This window comes from Harpegnathos saltator, unplaced genomic scaffold, assembly GCF_003227715.2.
Source record: "Harpegnathos saltator strain DR-91 unplaced genomic scaffold, Hsal_v8.6 scaffold722, whole genome shotgun sequence".
Taxonomy (NCBI): Eukaryota; Metazoa; Arthropoda; class Insecta; order Hymenoptera; family Formicidae; genus Harpegnathos; species Harpegnathos saltator.
Window position 1 is genome coordinate 40,381 of NW_020230563.1, and position 16,569 is coordinate 56,949.

Below are 16,569 nucleotides of genomic sequence, written 5' to 3' on the forward strand. Positions count from 1 at the left end.
AAATACAATGACAGTCTATACATACATATTAGTTTTTATAACTTGTCAATGAGTTTTTTCATCATTTCCTTGTATGCATTAATTGCTCGATCAGATGCTGCTATCATCTCCTTATGGCATTGCTCCCTCACTTCTTCCCTATATTTAGCATCTTCACGTAAAGTAGCAGACCATTCACCCAGCTCTCTCTGAAGTCTTGTTTTTCTTACTTTCTTTTTTCTATCACTGTCATCTTTACTATTTTCCATGTCACTGTCTTCAGATGTAAAAGTTAATGGTCGCTTCTTCAAACTGGAGGCCAAAGCTACAGGTTGCATACATGGTTTATCTCCTAATATTTCTTCAAATTCATTGAAAAATTTACTAGTCATTGGGCTATTGCCTGATTGCTTATTGTGATCTTTCACTTTCACATATTTCTTGCGCAATTCTTTGAATTTGTTTTCACATTGTATACCAGTGTACAACCATTGACTGTTCTCATTTTGAAGAACACTGGCAATTTTTTTCCACACTTCTGATGACTTGCATTTTCCACTTTTAAAATTATTTTCATATTCCTTCCAGGCATAAATCAATCGCCTTACGGCGTTATCATCTTTCCAAGATGCTGTAACATTGCAAAAATAGACATTTCAATTTTCATGATAAATATTTCAGAATTATGCCATTATCAGAAGCAAAAAAATAGCATGATAAAATTGTATACCATGCTGGGTTGATGACTGAGTACTTATAGATCCAATATTAGGCTCAAAATTAAAGTTCTCAGGTTCATTATTGTCTGTAATTACTTGCAAGTTGAAAAACGTTAGAGACTCCTCCGAAACAGGTATTGTGATTATATTTCCTTCTGTGAAAAGGAAAGCTCTTATAAGTATTTAATTAATGAATTACAAATTAATGTTTATAAAATAAATAAGGCTATACATGCTTTCGCTATGTAAATATATGTAACTTTTTATTTTATATTGCTACTTTTGAAAATGAAAAGGCAGAAAGTATATCGGAAGAAGTCTAAATTTATCACTCACTTGTTACATCACATACTAGCAAAGATCCTTGAGAGTCGTATATGGGTTGATTATTTTTATCAGTTCATAATATATGTTTTCCACGTATTAATTTCACGTTTTCCATTGTTGATTAATAGCGTTTACCATTTCATTAATCTCTATGTATCTCTATGGACATTCACACGTTATAACGCCATTTAATCTGTTTCTTTTAGCTGTATTGTTCAACTAGTGCAATAAGATAAATAAGAAAAAAATAGATTTGTCTCCTAATATTGTACTAGTTCAGCATTGCATCTAAAAAGAACAGATCAATGTATATCCAGTGAGAAATGATTGATCGAAAAATCATCAAATTCATATCGATTTGCTCAAGCATCAATTTCAGTGACAAATTTTCATTGAATTGACGTCCATGTGAAATTGATGATTTTTCGATTAATCATTCCTTACTGGATATTTTCAGTATACTTGCGCGCATTTCTAACCTAACCGAATTTGATCGAGTTACAAATAAAAACACTATTTAAAAATACCGCCAAATGCATGAAGTTACCCGAATCTACCCTGAAATTCCAGGGTGGAAAATGTGTTACCCGAAGTGCACCTAATAGAGTTTTCGAACGACTCCACCGTTGTTACTTGGGTGTAAAGCCAGCGGCACACGGTGCTTGTTTTCGTGCTGGATTGCTTGCTGGATGAAAATACTGCGTTCTGATTGGTGCATTTCCGAAGATGGATGGAAATGCACCAATCAGAACGCAGTATTTTCATCCAGCAAGCAATCCAGCACGAAAACAAGCACCGTGTGCCGCTGGCTTAACACAAATGTTTCCGAACGACACAGGATGCACTTGAGTGCACTTGGGTGGGATTTCCGAACGCAGCCTTAGACAACATTACTAGATTTTCTACTGAATCTCGCTCCTGATAGGTAAATACTTCTAAGTCTATGAAGAATCTAAAAGAATGCTCCAATCACAGACAATAATCACTAAGCGCTCTCTGATCACTTTGTTCTACTGAACGCGGCCATAATTAGATGTAGTACTAAATATAAGAACGAGAAAATCAATATATATTTCAGTACAATTTAAAACTAGAGGAACTAGAGGAAGGTAATTAGCACTCACTTTCGATGTTTTATTATATCAACTAAAAATATTATATAGTCATAAAGATCCCATTTAGGAATATATGTTAAGCCAGCGTCATACAGTGCTTGTTTTCGTGCTGGATTGCTTGCTGGATGAAAATACTGCGTTCTGATTGGTGCATTTCCATCCATCTTCAGAAATGTACCAATCAGAATGCAGTATTTTCATCCAACAAGCAATTCAGCTCGAAAACAAGCACCGTGTGCCACTGGCTTTAGAGCCATTTATTGAACCAGAATATAGAGGCGCTGCAAAATAATAATCGAAGCAGTGACTGCACTAAATCATAGGCACGACTGTTTTCAGGGGTTTCTCTCTAATATAGCTATATATTCCAGTATATAAACAAAATTGTTTATGTAGTAACGGCCAATAATATATAATGTTAAATAAAAATTACATGGTATAATAGTGTTAATTAGATACAAATAGCACTTTTCTCAATATGTAAATTCTAATAACTAGAACAGTTACAACATAAAATTATCAAAAAGATGAGAGTGACAACATTAAAGGGGATCTTTCCGGATCCTGGTAAGTAATATTTTTGTATGTATATATGTGTGTATGTATGTGTATATTTTTTTATTTTACAATTATAAAAACAAATTTTAGAATATGATAAAAGATCACAAATAATATTTAAAATATTTTATACAATTATACATTATTGCTAGAACCGCTTAGAAAGAAAAATTTCATTCACGAGAATGTGAAAAATCTCCGACGAATGGAACGATGCTTTCAAGCTAATAAAGATGTGGAGGAGTTGCACAAACTACAAATACATAAAACAGTTGATAAATACCAGAATATATCTGCAAAGGTAATCACCAATTTGCGAGAAAAAAAGAAGCATCAAAATGATAATACTGATACAATATTGAAGAATAATATAAATCTGGTATTAACTGATAAAATAGAGAATAAAGAACAAAAGTCTCAGGATAAGATTGATATACTTGAACCAAATATAAAGCACGTTGTTGCTTCCAAAAAGATTATTACTACAGGAATAAATGGTAAAATATCTGGCAAACAAAGAAAACAAGGACAAACAAGTAAATACAATGAAAAGTATAGTCAACAGAAAGTGCAGCCAAAAATTTTATTTGAACCAAATGTTATGCATAAATTTGATAATGCTGTAAATAATATAAATATACAGAATATTATTAAATATAAAAGTCAGGGAATCCAAACTTTGGATATAGACCAGATAGAAAGTATATATGCTGAAGGTATCATTCGGTAAGCAATTATTAAGCATCCCATAACTATTTAAAAAGTGATATAAAAAATAGATAAATATAAATTCTTTGTATAAAATCCTTAATATGAAAATTTTATATTAAATAAAATAATTGAATACAAATTCTTTGATAAATATAAAATCTTCAATAAATATATTTTCATTTTCCATTTCTTTTTCTATCTTTATTTAAATAATTTGATAATTTCATTTCTGCTCTCCTGATTTATATTGTCTTTAATTTATTTCTTGTACAATGCAAATTTCAAAATTGGTTTATATTGTCTTGATTTATTTTATAAACTTTTATAAACATTAATGGAACATGTAATATATAACATCCACAACAATGAAATAGATTATACTTTATCTCAATTAAATTTTTGTCAACAGATACCCTTCAGAGAAAATTACAAAGCATGATGGTACAGTTAATGATGCCAACTTGAATCAACAAAAGGAGAAAGCTTTAAAATTACAATCCAATTTTCCTGCAGACAGGGGCGATATGCATATTTCTGAAGATTTGCGAAAGCTTGATTTACGAAATGCTGCATCACCGATACATAGAGGAAAAGATTTCATCAAGTTAAATAAAGAAAATACTTCTGTGGCTAATAAGCTAGCAATGCAGCTTAATAGTGACTCACCACTGAAACATTACCGCAAAGGAGTTGTGCCTAAGTACGAGATAACAAGTACAAGCAAATTTTCGACTAATCAAAGACTGTGCAATGCAAATTTCATTTGAATTTCACACTTTTTAAATCTTTCATACTCAATGTATTTCAGCTACTAATATCAAAATTAAAGTTATGTGATATATTATAAATGGAACAAACAAAAGTTCTTTTCTGCTCTACAATGAATATGTTTTGCTTAATGTTTTTTGACATTAAATTCTTCAAATTTTGAAGTTCAAATATTTCCATTTCGAACAACTTGAGCATATAATTGAATTTGTTAAAACACTTAAAATATTTTTATAATTCTTTGAACAGATATCTTCGAGAAAAAAAGGAAATTCAACAAAAAGAACAAGAAGCCAAGATAGAAGTATCATATCCTGATTGTCCAAAAGGTCACGTACCTTTACCAGATCATGAACGCAAGGAGACGTTGCAGTTATTAAAAAAAAGTTTGTATCTCATAAATGAAATTTAATATTCATACTTTTTCCTAATAATAAAGATTAATAATATTTATCGAATTAATCTCGTTATATTTTTCAATGTAGATTATCAAGAATATGTCAATAAGTTAAACCTGATGCCTATAAAAGCAGACACACTCAGAGCGCAGAGGCACAAAATGGAAATAGAAAAACAATTGAATAAATTAGAAGAAGGGATTAAAGTATTTTCGCGTCCTAAAGTTTATGTGAAAATAAATGCATAAATTATGTCACTTATATAATCATAACGTAACATATACAGGGATTATTGCCTCTTATCCCTCCATGTCACGAACTATCGTGTACTATTTTAAAGGTCCAATGTAGTGAATATGACAGTATTATTTTATCACAAGATGTAAAATGACAGAAAAAGTTGGTTATATATATATTTCACACATATATGGAAAATTAAACTTGAAGATAAATTATATTTAGTGTTTAAAGAGTTTGTAAACAAAAGAAATATAACATTTTCTGATAACATATTTTTTGTTTTTGCTAATATCTTTACAGAAATATAAACTTTTTTAATTGATAAAGATTATAATTTATTATGAACTTTATAAATTTAATAATTATAAGTTATTCAATATAAATTTATTAAATCATATAATCTATTAATAATTTAATAAAATAAATAACTTTATTAAATGATTTATAAGTGATGAATTTTCAGGCGGATATAGTAAATAAGATTTTATTTAAATTAATTAAACAATGAGACAAATGATAAGAGAATGCAAATGATATTCATAATTATTTTATAACTAGCTCATTTTGTATATCCATATAGCTTTTGTCAATAGTATGCACAAATGATATTGGATCAAAATGCAATCTCTCTAAGTTATAAAATAACTCTTCATTGTCGTACCAGTCCTTTATGTTAAAGTCTTTAAAAAATACATTTATTTCTTTTTTTGCAGATTCTGTTGAATCTAGAATGAAAATAATATATATTTTATTACTCTGAATAAAAGATAAATCATTTGGTTGGACATTATTTAAAATTAATAACTCTAAAAAATCTAACTTCAGTCAACTATAATGTTGTATAATCTAAATATATGTATAGACACTATATATGTATAGATATGTATATTTGATATTTCCAAGATATTAGAAAACTTCAGGAACATACTTTTGAATTTAAACAATATTCAAAGTAATTTTCATATTTGTATGGCCAAATTATTCAGAAGCTTATAAAACTAAGATTTGATTTAATTTATTATTATAGATAAAGAAATATTACCAGACCCATGAGTGGCATTTCTAGTATCTGACAATCCAAACATTCCTCTAATAGTATCTGGCGCAATATATTGTGCTTGATAAACCTTAGTAGGGCCCATCAAATGCCGCCACTTAGCAATAGCGTCGTGTCCTGCTAAAATGTGTATGTCAGATGGCCCACTACATATGAACGAAAGAAGGCGATTATAGAAAAATCTATGTTTGTGTTCTTTGTAAAACAATTCGGCCTCCTCATAAGAGATAGTCGTTCTGCGCGATCTAACAACTTTGAAGTCATTATCGATTATTAAGTCGCGAATTTTCTGAAAAATCAGAATAAACATCAATCATGATCATTCTCAAAATGTATTTCGATTCATTTTTTACTAGACATTAATAAATTAAATGGTTCGTTAACCTCCTTCATCTATATTTTATTTCTGCTAAATAAAATTAACTTCATACCTGAAGAACAAAAGGAGATTTAACAACATGCGGTTTGAGTATAGCCAGTGTTAATTGGAGGTATTTTCTCGATTGCATGTCAACATCCTTTAAATATCTGTCAGTTTAAAGAATGGCGGGACAAATATAAACAAATTTTTATATATCAGAGATCGTTTCTCAGCTATGACACACTAAACTAAAGCCAGCGACACACGGTGCTTGTTTTCGTGCTGGATTGCTTGCTGGATGAAAATGCTGCGTTCTGATTGGTATATTTCCGAAGATGGATGGAAATGCACCAATCAGAACGCAGTATTTTCATCCAGCAAGCAATCCAACACGAAAACAAGCACCGTGTGCCGCTGGCTTTAGATACGTTTTGGGCATCAATCATGAGGTGCGTTCCGCTTCACCCATATGCGTGCATTTATCTATAGTTCATGTCACGTATACTATAAAAAATGCGCGCATATACGTGAAACGGAACGCATCCATGAATCTTTTCACCTGAGTTCGATTTTACTATCGATATATAACTTTTTTCCCTAGCATGAAATCGTGAAAAGTGAACAATTTCTCAATATTTGTAATAATTATAATAATAATTGTAATAATAATTATTATAAACTTGCTTTATTTAATGCACATCTGTATTTATGCTGCATAATACTGTTGTAATTTTTTCTTAGTATATTTAACGCAAAATTTTTAATCATATCAGAGAGAAGCCTGAGAGCGGGCATGGCTGCATTTACAGCGTTATGGAAAAGTTGGCTGATTCGCAGCGCCAACTGGGTCCATTTTTCATGGACATGAACTAAGCCATACTAAGACATACTAAGCCAATGTCCACGATTTGTCGGTACTATTCCGTGCTATGTCCATAATTATTTGGTTCTGTTCTGTGCTATGTTCACGAGCGAGCTAGATTACTTAGATAAAAACGAAGAATCGGTCTTCGTCTCACCACCAGCGAATAGACAATCGCGACGAAGCGAGCCAGCAGCGATGTTATCGTAAGGCAGACGTCGCCCCTTTCACCCCCTTGTTTTCCTTTCCACATTGTTTTATATTCATAATTCGGGAAGAAAATAATTTCGAGAGTTCGGACGATTTCTAGCAATGACGCGACAGAGATAACGCGCGGCCACATTAATTTGTCATGACTTTTATATTACTTACAATTACATAAACGCCCATATGTGCAAATTATAGATAATTATTGCGCGTATGTTTTAATATTGTACAATATGGCATATAATAACAACTTCATTTCTTGCAGTATTTTTTTAAGATCTTCGTTGAGATCGTGAATTAATTATTTTCTTCATCAATCAGTTTTCTGCAAAAATTACGACTTTTTAAATAAAATATTGTTGTGCCCGCGCGTGAAAGAAATAACTCGGGATAAACTAAACGAGAAAAGCTTTATTTACAGCCAAGAAAAACGGATCTTAATCAATCTCAAAATAATCGCACGAATTCGCTTTACGTCCGTACGCTGTGACAGGACTAGAGCGACTCTCTACTCTAGTTGTTAGTAAACAAACTCCTTGACAACGATAACAGCTGTCAAACATTCTCTATATGCCTTCTTCACAGTCTTCTCCCAAGAGCGTGGGAACAATACGTTCCCCAAAGTTGTGGGCACAACAATATAAAACGTTTCTCTTCTCTTCTCTCCGAAGAGTTAATTAAAACATATGTACTCCACAGAGTCAACTAACAAATGTGTAGTCAGAAGAGTCAATTTAAAAGTGTACTCCGAAAAGTCAATTTAATAGCGTATTCCGAAGAGTCAATTTTAAAGCGTACTCTGAAAAATCTAATTAATATTATAATCCGAAAAGTCAATTTATAATAGAATATTTACTTCGATGATTCAGCTAAAGAAAAAAACATTTACTTATTATTATATTCAGAGAATAACATTTAATTTATTATTTATACTTATCTTACTTATGCTTACCCTACATATGCTTCTTTGAATGAAAAATTTAATTTGTTGACTGATTCAGATTCAGATTTGTTAAAATATCTCTTATGCGCAACTCTTGAACAGGTAGGTAGTAAAATAACTTTTTTTCTTTACGAATTTTATAAACTTTTCACGAACATAAAAATTGAAAGATTCTCAGAGAACAAATAACTTTTCTTGAACATTTAAATCAAAGGAAAATCTTTTCCCATTAATAAAGAATGAATAATTAATATCTCACACGAGAGGAATCTTCATCCTTGAAATAACCGCGTGATTTTGCTTTTAGAAAAGTATAATATTGATGTAATAGTAACAAATGCTACCCAATAATGGTGCAAATCTTAAACGTTTTTGAGAAATGCAGTTTGAAGTTTAGTCTCTTCTGTTAATGTTGTTATAGCAGAAGAATTACCAATTTGCTTCAGTAGCGCAGATCAGACTTTGTGATATGAGCGTAGAGGTTGTTCAAGTGTGTTATTTTTACTATCACAGGGAGAACTATGTAGAATGTATAATAATACGCAGACAAATTCTTTACATAATCATACTTATTTCTTTTAGCATGAATAAAAATGATCAATGCTAACGTGATAAGTGTATATCGCAATTGTACGTGTACGCAATTGTACACATACACACACACACGTTCACACGTATACCAATGACGTCAAAACCGAACAATTCGTGAAAATCTTTTATTGATCGCAATTGTATGCAAAGACGAAAGAGAAGTACACGGGTCTCCGTGGATATCTCGTCATATTGATTGTCTATGAGCTGATAAACAATTGATCTCCGATATTTACAAGTTACGCTTGTCCGCAGCTTGTTCGGTTTTGATATCATTGGTATCAGTGATGCGAATTTGGTGACGGGCTTGCACGAGGATTCTCCTCCCCCTCCCTTATACGCACACAGCCAGCTCGGTCAATCCGCGTGAGCCACGCGATCGGCAATTGTCGACGCGCCGAGCGAGCGAGAGAGAGAGAGAGAGAATATCATTCCCTCCTTGTCGCTCTCGTTCTCGCTCAGCGAGCGAGCCTAATTCTTTCTTACCCATAATCTGAATCGCGGGCGCGACTGTCTCTCTCTCCTTTCCTCTCTATGACAATACTGAAAAGTTTTGTCTACTCGGCGCACCGAAATTATTACAAATAATATTTTATTATTAATAATATTATTATTTGTAATATATATTATTTGTAATATTATTATTTGTAATTTTATTTGTAATTGTATAATAATGTTACAAATAATACAAATTTTTACAAATTTTATTTGTAAAAGTTTATATCATTCGTAATATTACTTGTAATAGTATTAATAATATTCGGCGCCAAGAAAATGAAATATATTTTATTAATTATTTTGCGGAGTTGGGCAGGTTCACAGGTTTGATTATTGAATTGTTTAATAATATTTTAAGAATAATTTTAAGTTATACAAGGATGTAGTATGAAATATAAAAGAATATTGTAACAGAATCAAGAAGTACGAAATGAAACCTCTTTGCTTTTATTACAATACCCTGTAAGTTAATAAATATTTTTCATACAGTATTAAATAATCTCCAAAAACAATTACATCCGTGAAATTTTCTATCTGCGCAAAAAAAATTCATAAAATATATTTGTTTCGTCGCTCTAAATGAGAAAACTCTCAGAACAATGTTATAGTTGTTCAATGCACTACTCAATAAAAATATAATAATACCATGTTTGTATGTGTGAAGAATATTCGCTAACTTACAGGATATTGTAATAAAAGCAAGGAGGTTTTATTTCGTACTTCTAAGGCCAAGACTTATTAACGGCTAAAGACATATTCGAATTGATCTTGCCTTAATTGGTCGGATCAGTGATCGGTCTTGCCTTAAGTTCCAAGCCTCATAACTCGGAAAGTACTCGATGAAATGTAACTTTGTTAGAGTGTTTTGGAATGCTCTCGAGATAAGCTACAAGAATATGTAATAAAAAATCGTAGTTTCTATTTAAAAAAACATTAATGACCTTGGCCTGATTTTGACAAGGTCACTTCACTCAAGGTTGACCTTGAGTGGAGGAGTCAAGGCGAGGTCAATGCCAACATGATTTTTTTTAATGGAATATCCTACTTTTTATCACACAGTGTTAAAGATGACAGCGAGACGTTTCCGAAATACTACTTGATGATCTATTTTTGTTGAGAATTGTCTGAGTTATGAGCTTTAGAATTTACGGTGCCGCCAGCATTAGTATTATTCAGGATGTACCACGTGGAGGTCGCATGATCGAACTTTACATCTCCCCCCTGTGTATGTGTGTGTGTATGCGTGTGTATGTGTCAGCAGAGATAAGGACTATGCAGTAGTTGTGCGTCAATTTTTAACTGATACTTTCCCAAACCGATGGATAACAAGATGTGAGAAATAGAGTGGCCTCTAGATCACCAGATCTTTCTCCATTAGACTACTTCTTATGGGGATATGTTAAAAACAATGTGTACGGAATGAAACCTGCTAACTTGGCAGACCTTAGGGAACACATACTGCACCAAGTAAATCTTATTTCACCAGAAATGAGACGAAACGTTTTAAATGAATTTCATCTACGATAAGGTTATTGTCAAGCAGCAGACGGAAGACAATTGAATACTTCATTCAATAAAAAGTCTAATAACACGCGCGCGCGCATACCCACATCACATACACATAGCAGAGTTTGGAGTCATTAAAGCGGTAATGACGAACCGCGAAGGGACGAACCTTATTTTTGCTGACACATACACACGCATACACACACACATACACAGGGGTGAGATGTAAAGTTCGATCATGCGACCTCCACGTGGTACATCCTGAATAATACTAATGCTGGCGGCACCGTAAATTCTAAAGCTCATAACTCAGACAATTCTCAACAAAAATAGGTCATCAAGTAGTATTTCGGAAACGTCTCGCTGTCATCTTTAACACTGTGTGATAAAAAGTAGGATATTCCATTAAAAAAAATCATGTTGGCATTGACCTCGCCTTGACTCCTCCACTCAAGGTCAACCTTGAGTGAAGTGACCTTGTCAAAATCAGGCCAAGGTCATTAATGTTTTTTTAAATAGAAACTACGATTTTTTATTACATATTCTTGTAGCTTATCTCGAGAGCATTCCAAAACACTCTAACAAAGTTACATTTCATCGAGTACTTTCCGAGTTATGAGGCTTGGAACTTAAGGCAAGACCGATCACTGATCCGACCAATTAAGGCAAGATCAATTCGAATATGTCTTTAGCCGTTAATAAGTCTTGGCCTTAGAAGTACGAAATAAAACCTCCTTGCTTTTATTACAATATCCTGTAAGTTAGCGAATATTCTTCACACATACAAACATGGTATTATTATATTTTTATTGAGTAGTGCATTGAACAACTATAACATTGTTCTGAGAGTTTTCTCATTTAGAGCGACGAAACAAATATATTTTATGAATTTTTTTTGCGCAGATAGAAAATTTCACGGATGTAATTGTTTTTGGAGATTATTTAATACTGTATGAAAAATATTTATTAACTTACAGGGTATTGTAATAAAAGCAAAGAGGTTTCATTTCGTACTTCTTGATTCTGTTACAATATTCTTTTATATTTCATACTACATCCTTGTATAACTTAAAATTATTCTTAAAATATTATTAAACAATTCAATAATCAAACCTGTGAACCTGCCCAACTCCGCAAAATAATTAATAAAATATATTTCATTTTCTTGGCGCCGAATATTATTAATACTATTACAAGTAATATTACGAATGATATAAACTTTTACAAATAAAATTTGTAAAAATTTGTATTATTTGTAACATTATTATACAATTACAAATAAAATTACAAATAATAATATTACAAATAATATATATTACAAATAATAATATTATTAATAATAAAATATTATTTGTAATAATTTCGGTGCGCCGAGTAGACAAAACTTTTCAGTATTGTCATAGAGAGGAAAGGAGAGAGAGACAGTCGCGCCCGCGATTCAGATTATGGGTAAGAAAGAATTAGGCTCGCTCGCTGAGCGAGAACGAGAGCGACAAGGAGGGAATGATATTCTCTCTCTCTCTCTCTCGCTCGCTCGGCGCGTCGACAATTGCCGATCGCGTGGCTCACGCGGATTGACCGAGCTGGCTGTGTGCGTATAAGGGAGGGGGAGGAGAATCCTCGTGCAAGCCCGTCACCAAATTCGCATCACTGATACCAATGATATCAAAACCGAACAAGCTGCGGACAAGCGTAACTTGTAAATATCGGAGATCAATTGTTTATCAGCTCATAGACAATCAATATGACGAGATATCCACGGAGACCCGTGTACTTCTCTTTCGTCTTTGCATACAATTGCGATCAATAAAAGATTTTCACGAATTGTTCGGTTTTGACGTCATTGGTATACGTGTGAACGTGTGTGTGTGTATGTGTACAATTGCGTACACGTACAATTGCGATATACACTTATCACGTTAGCATTGATCATTTTTATTCATGCTAAAAGAAATAAGTATGATTATGTAAAGAATTTGTCTGCGTATTATTATACATTCTACATAGTTCTCCCTGTGATAGTAAAAATAACACACTTGAACAACCTCTACGCTCATATCACAAAGTCTGATCTGCGCTACTGAAGCAAATTGGTAATTCTTCTGCTATAACAACATTAACAGAAGAGACTAAACTTCAAACTGCATTTCTCAAAAACGTTTAAGATTTGCACCATTATTGGGTAGCATTTGTTACTATTACATCAATATTATACTTTCTAAAAGCAAAATCACGCGGTTATTTCAAGGATGAAGATTCCTCTCGTGTGAGATATTAATTATTCATTCTTTATTAATGGGAAAAGATTTTCCTTTGATTTAAATGTTCAAGAAAAGTTATTTGTTCTCTGAGAATCTTTCAATTTTTATGTTCGTGAAAAGTTTATAAAATTCGTAAAGAAAAAAAGTTATTTTACTACCTACCTGTTCAAGAGTTGCGCATAAGAGATATTTTAACAAATCTGAATCTGAATCAGTCAACAAATTAAATTTTTCATTCAAAGAAGCATATGTAGGGTAAGCATAAGTAAGATAAGTATAAATAATAAATTAAATGTTATTCTCTGAATATAATAATAAGTAAATGTTTTTTTCTTTAGCTGAATCATCGAAGTAAATATTCTATTATAAATTGACTTTTCGGATTATAATATTAATTAGATTTTTCAGAGTACGCTTTAAAATTGACTCTTCGGAATACGCTATTAAATTGACTTTTCGGAGTACACTTTTAAATTGACTCTTCTGACTACACATTTGTTAGTTGACTCTGTGGAGTACATATGTTTTAATTAACTCTTCGGAGAGAAGAGAAGAGAAACGTTTTATATTGTTGTGCCCACAACTTTGGGGAACGTATTGTTCCCACGCTCTTGGGAGAAGACTGTGAAGAAGGCATATAGAGAATGTTTGACAGCTGTTATCGTTGTCAAGGAGTTTGTTTACTAACAACTAGAGTAGAGAGTCGCTCTAGTCCTGTCACAGCGTACGGACGTAAAGCGAATTCGTGCGATTATTTTGAGATTGATTAAGATCCGTTTTTCTTGGCTGTAAATAAAGCTTTTCTCGTTTAGTTTATCCCGAGTTATTTCTTTCACGCGCGGGCACAACAATATTTTATTTAAAAAGTCGTAATTTTTGCAGAAAACTGATTGATGAAGAAAATAATTAATTCACGATCTCAACGAAGATCTTAAAAAAATACTGCAAGAAATGAAGTTGTTATTATATGCCATATTGTACAATATTAAAACATACGCGCAATAATTATCTATAATTTGCACACATGGGCGTTTATGTAATTGTAAGTAATATAAAAGTCATGACAAATTAATGTGGCCGCGCGTTATCTCTGTCGCGTCATTGCTAGAAATCGTCCGAACTCTCGAAATTATTTTCTTCCCGAATTATGAATATAAAACAATGTGGAAAGGAAAACAAGGGGGTGAAAGGGGCGACGTCTGCCTTACGATAACATCGCTGCTGGCTCGCTTCGTCGCGATTGTCTATTCGCTGGTGGTGAGACGAAGACCGATTCTTCGTTTTTATCTAAGTAATCTAGCTCGCTCGTGAACATAGCACAGAACAGAACCAAATAATTATGGACATAGCACGGAATAGTACCGACAAATCGTGGACATTGGCTAGTATGTTAGTATGGCTTAGTTCATGTCCATGAAAAATGGACCCAGTTGGCGCTGCGAATCAGCCAACTTTTCCATAACGCTGTAAATGCAGCCATGCCCGCTCTCAGGCTTCTCTCTGATATGATTAAAAATTTTGCGTTAAATATACTAAGAAAAAATTACAACAGTATTATGCAGCATAAATACAGATGTGCATTAAATAAAGCAAGTTTATAATAATTATTATTACAATTATTATTATAATTATTACAAATATTGAGAAATTGTTCACTTTCACGATTTCATGCTAGGGAAAAAAGTTATATATCGATAGTAAAATCGAACTCAGGTGAAAAGATTCATGGATGCGTTCCGTTTCACGTATATGCGCGCATTTTTATAGTATACGTGACATGAACTATAGATAAATGCACGCATATGGGTGAAGCGGAACGCACCTCATGATTGATGCCCAAAACGTATCTAAAGCCAGCGGCACACGGTGCTTGTTTTCGTGTTGGATTGCTTGCTGGATGAAAATACTGCGTTCTGATTGGTGCATTTCCATCCATCTTCGGAAATATACCAATCAGAACGCAGCATTTTCATCCAGCAAGCAATCCAGCACGAAAACAAGCACCGTGTGCCGCTGGCTTAAGTTAATTTAAAGCCTACCAACCTTATAACTAAAACCACAATATCCGAAACCAATTTCGGAACAGGCTTTATGAATACAGGTCAATTCTGACCAGGGTACCTATTATGGAACTGGTCGGAATCGATTCCGATCGAATTTATTGTTATTTCCTAGATTTCTATTGTCTTTTCTAGGGGAAACGGAATTATCCCGATCGGAATCAATTCCGACGAGTTCCATAATAGGTACCCCTGATTTTATATTTATTCATTCTTGAGTGTGAATTCTTCATAAGAAGCGGCAACGATCATCAGCGCTGCATAGTAAAACTTTTACAAGTACACGTATACCGGAAATGACGCTTAGCATCGGCCATCCCATCTCCACATCATTCGTAGCGACTCGATTGAGTTCGGATATTTTCGAATTCCTTCGGCCGCTTCGCACTAATTGCGAGCTCACTGTTTCATTCTGTCTCTTTTCTTCTTTCGTGCTTTATCTTTTCCCACTGTCGTCAATTCACTCCAGTGGTTTTGTTCCGCGCGTCGTCGCGGTTGTGTCACTTGCGTATGCGCACGTGTATATATCTGTGTATGGCCACTTTTTCGAGTTCAGAATAAAACACAATGGTGATCTCAAAGAAATGGTTTCGAAGCGGAGGAGATCGCTGACCAGGTGATGAATTTTTCAGCACAATCCTACGTTTTTCTGCATTGTTGCACGAGACGCAACTTCAATCGCAAATTCTGTTAAAAGAAAATTCGAAATGAGCAAAGTGGGAGCAAACAAATGAGATTCTAAAAAGTAAAAAAAATAGTTATATGTATCTATTGTAAACATCACCACGGTTACTTATTTCTATATTCACGCGTATCCTCGTCTTATGAATTGATCGTAAATTATGCGCCCATAATATGAATCTTTATATTCATCTGCAGAAATTGCAGACTATGAAATCCACAGGTGTATCACAAACTCTAGGCGAAACCGAATGAAGCTAAACGAAACTAGTTTTATGATCTATCATTACAAAGTTATTATATTTTATGTCTTTTACTGGCCACTATAAGTATATGATACGATTGACGCAGATACTTAACAAATTTTTATATATACAATCACATATGTCTCAGTATATGCATATACTGAATCCTTACGATTTTCGCTTAATATCGATAATGATAATATTGTCATTATTTGTTGTGTATTTAGAATTTAAAACGATAATGTAACACTCAATTTATCATTAAGGCATTGTAATATAGAAAAATTTGGTTGATGTTTATGATGAAATCTCACCGAGCATGTGGATTATCCCACTTTCACAGACTACTTTTATATGTGATAATGTAACATATTATTATTGTTAAGCTAAAAGGCTTGTCAATCTATATTTATTTTATATTATTAATTAACTTGAATTAACAAAGAATACAAAAGGTCTATACTTTTTTGAAGAATTTCTGA

The 16,569-nt window shown here is 32.9% G+C and overlaps 2 protein-coding genes across 2 annotated transcripts; one reads left to right on the forward strand and one right to left on the reverse strand.

The window, feature by feature from the left end:
• The first annotated feature begins 2,455 nt into the window (after nt 1–2,455).
• LOC105190758 (uncharacterized) lies at nt 2,456–5,035 on the forward strand. Its single transcript, XM_011153670.3, has 5 exons — nt 2,456–2,707; nt 2,851–3,424; nt 3,819–4,109; nt 4,427–4,563; nt 4,663–5,035. Exons 1-5 carry the CDS (start codon nt 2,668–2,670, stop codon nt 4,821–4,823), a joined length of 1,203 nt encoding a protein of 400 aa, XP_011151972.1. The 5' UTR covers nt 2,456–2,667; the 3' UTR covers nt 4,824–5,035.
• Nucleotides 5,036–5,273: 238 nt separating this feature from the next.
• Nucleotides 5,274–6,500, reverse strand: LOC105190759 (nucleoside diphosphate kinase 6). The gene is made up of 3 exons (XM_011153671.3): nt 6,304–6,500; nt 5,858–6,161; nt 5,274–5,540 (listed from the first exon to the last, which is right to left on the reverse strand). The coding sequence occupies exons 1-3, from the start codon at nt 6,379–6,381 to the stop codon at nt 5,359–5,361; spliced, it is 564 nt and encodes a 187-aa protein (XP_011151973.1). The 5' UTR covers nt 6,382–6,500; the 3' UTR covers nt 5,274–5,358.
• Nucleotides 6,501–16,569: the final 10,069 nt, after the last annotated feature.